Source organism: Leptopilina boulardi, unplaced genomic scaffold (assembly GCF_019393585.1).
Source record: "Leptopilina boulardi isolate dan_hultmark-lab unplaced genomic scaffold, ZJU_Lbou_2.1 LbouV2_386, whole genome shotgun sequence".
In the NCBI taxonomy this organism is placed as follows: domain Eukaryota; kingdom Metazoa; phylum Arthropoda; class Insecta; order Hymenoptera; family Figitidae; genus Leptopilina; species Leptopilina boulardi.
The window spans coordinates 1,597,275-1,605,533 of record NW_026137958.1 but is presented as its reverse complement, the minus strand read 5'-3'; the positions used below and the strand labels follow the sequence as shown (position 1 = coordinate 1,605,533).

Sequence of the window (8,259 nt, the reverse complement as noted above, 5' to 3'; positions counted from 1 at the left end):
TTGCGATTTTTGATACTTATACCCAATACAAATACTATAAATTTATAATATAATCAATAAACGAAAAAAAGTACGTTAAAATCACAATTTGTACATACAGCCTGAAGCAGGTAACTGAACTATATTAACTTACAAGTTGCCAACCTCAAGTCATAAAACAATTTTCTAAGAATCAAAAATCACAATTTATAATCTAAATCAGATTTACATTAATAATTCTGCATTAGACGAATAATATTAATGGAAAAAATAATATTGTCCGAATATTTATTTCTGATGCACAAGGATTTTCAGGAAAAACTAAAAAATTCTAACCTTAAAAGTTCTTTGACAAAAATACCAAAATAAAATGTAAAATAATTTATTCCGATCTTAAAAAAAGATTAATAACTAAATAATTGTTTAATAATATAAAAAGTTGAATAGTTGTTCAATATTTATTTGCAGATTAAAAGGGTTACTTACCCTCCAAATGATTACGTGTGCACTCATCCGTGGTAAAGGCGGGAATGAACTTGCCGTTGCTTGCCGTGAAACGGTGGAAGCCTCCCTACGGCATGACTTGTCCAAGTTGCCAACTTCAAGTCATAAAATAATTTTCTATGAATCAAAAATCACAATTTATAATTTTAATCAGATTTACGTTATTAATTCTGCACTAGACAAATAATATTAATAGAAAAATAATATTGTCCGAATATTTATTTCGGATGCAAAGGATTTTTTATTTTTAGAAAAAAGTAAAAAATTCTAACCTTAAAAAGTTCTTTGACAAAAATGCAAAAATAAAATGTAAAATAATTTATTTCGATATTAAAAAAAGATTTATAACTAAATAATTGTTTAATAATATAAAAAGTTGAATAGTTTTTCAATATTTATTTGCAGATTAAAAGGGTTACTTACCCTCCCAATGATTACGTGTGCAATCGTCAACGGTAAAGGCGGAAATGAACTTGCCGTGGAACAGCACGACTCATTGCAACTGCTATGCTAAAGGTGCATCCACAACACCGATCATGCAAATGGACGAATACGATTGGTTCTATTTAAAAAAGTGTCCAGTTTTAAATTATCACTTCCTGTTTTATGTAAAGTGAAGTTAGCAATGTAAAAAAATAAATGCTGTTGTAACTCTAGATATGCTTTTTCTATTTAAAGATTTTAGAAACAAAATGGACGTTTTTTGGTGAAAGTACGCACAGCGTGAGTGAAATAATTTTTAATAAAAAAGGTATATTATCTATCTTTTCGTGAAGTAATAAATTCGCCAAAATGAACGCGTTTCCGGGTTCTATCGCTTTTGATGAGTACGGTAAACCCTATATAATATTACGAGATCAATTCCAACAAAAACGATTGACCGGCAACGATGCAATCAAGGTAAGAATATTAAATTAGCATTTATAAATTATTTATTCCTAACTTATATAATTTATTTAATATTAATTTAAATATTGAATTTTATATACTCTTTTGTCTTTTTCTTTTAATTTTGCAATTTTATGTTTCAATTTCTCAATAGTTTCGGGAATTTCAGAATCATCTTTGCCACGTGATTAATGGCGATACTCCGAAAAATATATCAAAGAAAAGAATGATGCTCCTATATACTTTGTTATATTTTTAATATCCATTAATTCATATTTTCTTTTTAAAAAAAATGAAGTAAACTTGTAAAAACGTCACACTAATTGTTTTTATTGAGGTTATTTGAATATTCGATTTTTTTTGTGGCATCATGAGAATTTTTTACATTATGACCATAAAAGGACATGAAAAGTATGTGGAGTAGGCAGGAGTATTATAATTATTTTTAACTCATGCTTCAATAGAAATTTTTATAGAATGTATTTAAAAATGAAAATGAAGTAATATTATTTAATTAAATTTTTTGAAAATTCTTTAATATTCTCTTCGAAAAAATATTTAAACATTTTTTAACAAATTATAATTAAGGAATAATTATTTTATTTTTTATTAATTGATTTGTTAAATTTTTTTTAAATAAATTCTTTTGAATATTTTTATTTAAAACAAAAATCAATTGTCGATGTAAATATTAAATATTTTTAATTTAAAAAAAGCAAAGAGAATTCCAGTGGTGCTATTTTAATATACCTACCTGGTCAGACACTTTGCAAAAGTAAAGCATTGTTAAATAAATTTATTCAAATCTATATTTTTTTAATAGACCGAATATAATAAATAATGCTACATTAACTTTTTATATTAATCATTTTATATTTAAAATATTTAGTAATGAAAAAACGGCTAGTAATAGAAAATAAAAATTGTTTTTATAGTCACATATTCTCGCTGCCAGCCAAATTGCCAACACCCTTAAATCCTCATTGGGACCAAAAGGTTTGGATAAATTGATGGTGAGCCCTGATGGTGATGTGACCGTGACAAATGATGGTGCAACAATCCTTAAAAATATGGATGTTGATCATGAAATAGCAAAACTCATGGTCCAATTGTCTCAATCACAAGACGATGAGATTGGCGATGGAACAACTGGTGTTGTTGTATTAGCTGGTGCACTCATGGAACAAGCTCAAAAATTATTGGACAAGGGTATTCATCCAATTCGAATAGCCGATGGTTTTGAATTGGCTGCTCGATGTGCTATTAAACATCTCACAAGTATTTCTGAAGCTTTCCCTGTTAATCCCAATGATTTGGAGCCTCTAATCAAAACTGCAATGACAACACTTGGATCAAAAATGTAAGAAAAAATTCTAAACTATTTGATTTTATTAATATTATGTTAAATAAAGGATAATTTAATTATTTTATTTTTCATTTCAGCGTAAACAAATTGCATAGAGAAATGGCGCAAATTGCTGTTAATGCAGTTATGGCTGTTGCTGATTTGGAGAAACGAGATGTGAACTTTGAACTTATTAAAGTTGAAGGTAAAGTTGGTGGTCGACTTGAGGACACCGTGCTGGTTCACGGAGTCGTTATTGATAAAGATTTCAGTCATCCTCAAATGCCGAAGGTATTTAATTTGCGAATATAGAATGCATAAAATTTCAATTTTCTGCCCAATGATGACAAAGCGCAATAGAGGAGTGTGAGAGGATGAATTTTAACTTGTTTTCTTCTCAAAAGTACATTTTTTCGATATAAATAAAAATTCATTTTTAATTTATATCTAACGAGTTTCTTTGTGAGGAAAACTTGTAAAATTTCTGATTTTTGCGGTGGCTCCAATGATCAATGATTATGAGATCTGAGGGCTATGATTCATAACCGAAAATTGTTTTTTATGTAAATTTTTTTTATTGGAAATAAAGAATTACAAAAAAAAAACTAAATTGCAGAGACTGGAGAATGTGAAATTGGCAATTTTGACTTGTCCATTTGAACCACCGAAGCCAAAGACAAAGCATAAGCTCGACGTTACTTCTGTGGAAGACTACAGGGCACTTCGTAATTACGAGAAGGAAAAATTCGAGGAAATTGTTAACAAAGTTAAAGATGCTGGAGCAACTCTTGCGATTTGTCAATGGGGTTTCGATGACGAAGCAAATTATCTTCTTCTGCAGAAAAAATTGCCCGCTGTTAGATGGGTCGGAGGTCCTGAAATCGAGGTAATTTTAATTTCAAAACAAAAAGATAGAAATTTTACTTTTGCCCAATGATGACAAAGCGCAATAGAGGAGGGAGTGAGGTTTCTTAATTATTAAAATTGTCTTTTTCCAAACAGAATTTTTATCATAACGTATAGTTGATTTTTTTATCAGCTTTACTTAGAGATATAAATATTCTTAAGAAATCGACATTTTTTTTTGTTTTGTTTCCTTGCAGTCGTCTTCAATGATCAATGATTATGAGATCTGAGGGCTTCATATTTTATTGGAGAATTTTACTAGTGTATTAAAAAAAAAATTTGTTCTAAAACTAAAATGAATTAATGGGATAAATTTTCAAATTTAGTTGATTGCCATTGCTACGGGAGGTAGAATTGTTCCACGTTTTGAAGAATTAACACCAGAGAAACTTGGATTTGCAGGAGTCGTGAGACAATTATCTTTTGGTACCACCAAGGACAAGATGCTTGTTATCGAGGATTGCAAAAATTCCCGTGCTGTAACAATTTTCATTCGAGGTGGTAATAAAATGGTATGTACGCCAAAAATGTTTACAAAATTAAAAAAAAGCAAGGAGAATTCCAATTATGGTTTTTCAATACATCTAATTGTTCAGACACCTTGCAAAAGTAATGCATTAATCATTTTTCTCGTTTTAATCAATTATTTGATCAAAACGCATTGATAATGCTACAATTTTATTAAAGAAGAAAACTTATTGAAGAAGAAAAAAATATTGTAAATAAAATTATAAATTTTTCTCACAGATTATTGAAGAAGCAAAGCGCTCCTTGCATGATGCATTGTGCGCAGTACGTAATTTGGTGACGGACGAAAGAATTGTTTACGGTGGAGGTGCTGCTGAAATTTCTTGTGCCTTGGCTTGCGCGGCGGCCGCTGACAAAATTAGCACTTTAGAACAATATGCATTCCGTGCATTTTCTGAAGCACTTGAATCAATTCCCATGTCACTTGCTGAGAATTCTGGAATGTCACCAGTTAATTCTTTGGCTGAAATTAAAGCACGACAAATTGCCGAATATAATGCAGCATTGGGTATCGATTGCATGAATCGAGGAACTTCAGGTAAGAATTTTCTTCTTTTTTTATACATTAATTTTTGATAGAATTTGTATAAATTGAAAATAATCTTTTGATTTTAGACATGAAAGTACAAAATGTTATTGAATCACTGAAAAGCAAGACCCAGCAAATTCTTTTGGCAACACAAATGGTGAAAATGATCTTGAAGATCGATGATATTCGTTCTTCCAGTGAAGCAAATGAAATGAATTAAGCATTTGCAATAATTTTTTTTTACATACACGAAAATTATCGATATAAAATTAACACTACGCTTCATAATTGCTTAATTTGTGTTTTTTTTTGTAGTTTTGTTACATTAAACAATTTTTTTTTTCAAATCTCATGTCTTTGACGTATTTTATCACATTGTCATAATTCATTGTTTTTTTTTCATTTTATGGCAGTTATAAAACGAACAAAGTTGAACATCTATTTAATATCGTTAGTAAACAATAATTAGAATCCAAAAAATTTATTTAAATAATTTATCCAATTTTTACAATCATTAAATAAAATGAAAAAAAAGAGAAATAAAATTATCACCGTCGAAAATATTTTTTAATTATGATAATAAAACGACGATAAAGTAATTGCTGCTTATGTATTCAAGTTTTGAAATAAATGATTTTTATGAAATTATTTCTTGTATTTTACTTTATTTTTTTTTTGTACTTCAAAAAAGAAGAAATTAAACTCACAACAGTAAGTCAACGATAATTTACTTTATTTTCAGGAACAAATAAATTTGTTACATCAAAAATGTAATCATTGAAATCACTTGATGTCTTTTATACTGTTTATGAAAGATGTACAACTTTTTTCTTTTTGCAACAATTGAAATGATTTTTTTATGATAGCACAAAAAAAGTATATAAATTAATATATGTAGAACGTAAAAAAATTTTCAATACAATTGTGAAATGGCACAAAACGTAACGTGTACGCTTTTTATTCGTAAATGATATTTTTAACAGTAATATAATTAGAATATACCTTTCTCTCCCTCACTCTCTAAAGATCAATAAAGATCTTCCAATTTTTTTCTTTAACAATCTCCACGTATCACAAAATATACAATCTAACAACATAACGTTATAGTATGTATCTTAAAATTCTCTTTCTCTCTTTTTACACAATTTAATTACAATATATTTCTTTTTTTTCAATTAAATAATTTCACGCAAAATCATTCAAAATAAATAAATTTTTAACTTGAACAAAACATGGACAATTGTTTTTACAATGGGAACTAGATAATTTGATTATTTTATAAATATTAAATTTTTCAATGTTCGTACGTATTTTTTTAATTTTAAGTCGTTTATTTTTATAAGTTAATTCACCCTCGAAAATAATGAAATTAATTTATTTTTGTAAATTTGGTCTAATAGAGAAAATATTGTTTGAAAATAATAATTAAATTAATATTAGGTATTTACAAAAAAAGAACATTTCGAATTTTCTCAAAACTTTTATAAATTGGTACGATTTTAAAAATTTAATAATAAAAAATTAAAATTATATACAAATTTTATCGGTGGTTCTTTTTGGCTTTTACTTTTTTTTTTTATCAGTTCGCCAAAAGTCAATGTTTACCAGGAAACATAAATTTTCTTCTCCTAAGTCTACAACTACTATATAAATAAATAAACAATAAATATTATATAACAAATCATTGAAATTTATCAAATTTCTGATATTAATATTTTTAAGGTGAACCATCTTAATTTTTGTTATTTATCAATATTGGAAATAAGCCGTAAACGTTAAAAAAGTTACAGGAAATTGAAATTTTCATGTTAACTTTAGAACGTTCTTTTCTTTAAAACGGATTTACTTTGTTAATATAAACTACAAATGGATAAAAAAAAGAAAGCGATGTTTTTTTTTTTACAAAAACTGGTTCCGCAAAATTACTATACTACTTTTGGTACCCCTTATTTTCAATTTTGTTTTCTTTTTGTATTTGAAATGGAGGAAATATCTGAATACGAATTTTTTTAAAAAAAGATCTATACAAATTTATCGAGACTAATTAATATTAATTATGCAAATAATTATATTAATAAATAAAGATATGTCCCGTTAAATTAAATTTTCGTAAAATAGATATTATATCTTCCATTTCTGATAACGAAATATATATTCTATAATTTTAAATAACATACCTCATTTATAGTTGAGTTAAGGGTCGTTGTTAGTGTTCCTCAATGATTAATTTAAAAAAAAAACACGATTGTCAAAAAATTAAATGCTCTAAACTTTTTTGAGCATCGGTAAATGAAGCACTTCTGGAACATCGATGTCTTCTAGTCTGATGTTCGATGGATTGAATGAGAATCTCACTGGATAAGAATATCTTAAGTCCATCAGCAACTGAAAATAAGGTGAAATATTTGAATTTAATTGAAAATCAATTAATTACTTCAATTTATTATTTTAATACTTTTAAAAAATTGAAAAAAAAATAAAATTTTTTGAAATATAAACTTAGAAATTACTTGTTCGGTGTTTTCGTTTCGTTCAGTGAGTTTCTCTTGAACCCTTCTAATAAAAGAAACGGGAACTCGTGTTTCAAATTCATCCGCCGGTGTATAGAGATTTAATATCTTGACAATTTGATTAGCGGTGAGTTTATTGCACATATCACACACAGAATCAACATCCTCATCTCGTTTTCTTGCCTGAAGTAACTGTGCTGCCTGAACTATTGGCTGTAATGCTTCCGATGCTGCGACAAGATGATGATCTCTCGCCCATTGTTCCAAATGACTCATATTATATCTAAAAAGAAATAAAGGAAGAAAATTTTACAAAATATTTACTATTTAAATTGTAAACTCCTTTTTCATACCTGATTTGCATTCCCTTTGTCCAATGGCACAATTCATTTCTCAGAAGTAAATTATTGAGAGCACTTGCGCACATAAAATAGAAAAGTTGTTTAAATAATTGAACAATTATTTCAGCATCAACACCATGATATTGAAGTGTTTTATCAACTGAGCTAAGTTCATCGAGTAATTTATCCAACATTTGTTGAGTTGATTCTGGTTCCTCTCCCATTGATGATGATCTCGCTCTACCAGGTTTATTTGAATCCAAACCACTAATTGCCTCATGCTCCAAAAGTGCCGGTACAGTGAGAGCTTGAATTCGTTCTTTGAGATTATTGACAATATTATTAAATATCCAAAGTGCAACATTACTGAGAACAACACGATATTCACTGAGATCAAAATTTCTCAAACATTGTTCATTTTGACGCGGTGTATTTTCCAATTGAAATGGTTTATCACCCGAGTACTGTTTCATATTGTGTAATAATCGAAGTGTATTACTTAACCATAATACACTTGAATCGAAATCTTCACGTTTTTTAATGACCTTCTTTACTGCATTCAAATAGCCTGTTAATAATGATCTCACTTTATCATCGTCATTAACACAATCGGTGTGTCTTATGCACATGAAGAGAATATAAGCGGGAAGACCCGGAAGTAAAGTTACTGAGATTCTTGGTTTCAGATCTGAAATAATTTTTAAATTATTTATTAATATTTATATTGTT

At 27.9% G+C, this 8,259-nt stretch overlaps 2 protein-coding genes across 4 annotated transcripts in view; one reads left to right on the top strand and one right to left on the bottom strand.

Moving 5' to 3' along the window:
• The first annotated feature begins 1,159 nt into the window (after positions 1 to 1,159).
• LOC127288460 (T-complex protein 1 subunit epsilon) lies at positions 1,160 to 5,327 on the top strand. The gene is made up of 7 exons (XM_051315929.1): positions 1,160 to 1,383; positions 2,307 to 2,731; positions 2,815 to 3,007; positions 3,333 to 3,602; positions 3,949 to 4,134; positions 4,370 to 4,688; positions 4,766 to 5,327. Exons 1-7 carry the CDS (start codon positions 1,276 to 1,278, stop codon positions 4,897 to 4,899), a joined length of 1,635 nt encoding a protein of 544 aa, XP_051171886.1. The 5' UTR covers positions 1,160 to 1,275; the 3' UTR covers positions 4,900 to 5,327.
• The window catches only part of LOC127288459 (unconventional myosin-Va), an 18,831-nt gene continuing 15,639 nt past the window's right edge, over positions 5,068 to 8,259 (bottom strand). For all 3 annotated transcript variants that reach the window (XM_051315926.1, XM_051315925.1, XM_051315927.1), the window contains 3 exons: positions 7,543 to 8,218; positions 7,190 to 7,472; positions 5,068 to 7,064 (listed from right to left, as the gene is read on the bottom strand). In XM_051315926.1, coding sequence (XP_051171883.1) covers positions 6,945 to 7,064; positions 7,190 to 7,472; positions 7,543 to 8,218 — 1,079 coding nt within the window. In that variant the 3' untranslated portion in view covers positions 5,068 to 6,944. The remainder of the gene's footprint in view (positions 7,065 to 7,189; positions 7,473 to 7,542; positions 8,219 to 8,259) is intronic.

What these genes read in the sequence shown, in the direction of transcription:
- LOC127288460 (XM_051315929.1), top strand. Translation starts at nt 1,276, where the DNA reads ATGAACGCGTTTCCGGGTTCTATCGCTTTTGATGAGTACGGTAAACCC. An exon ending in TCGGAGGTCCTGAAATCGAG is followed by an intron (nt 3,603 to 3,948) that starts GTAATTTTAATT and finishes TTTCAAATTTAG; the next exon opens with TTGATTGCCATTGCTACGGG. An exon ending in TTCGAGGTGGTAATAAAATG is followed by an intron (nt 4,135 to 4,369) that starts GTATGTACGCCA and finishes TTTTTCTCACAG; the next exon opens with ATTATTGAAGAAGCAAAGCG.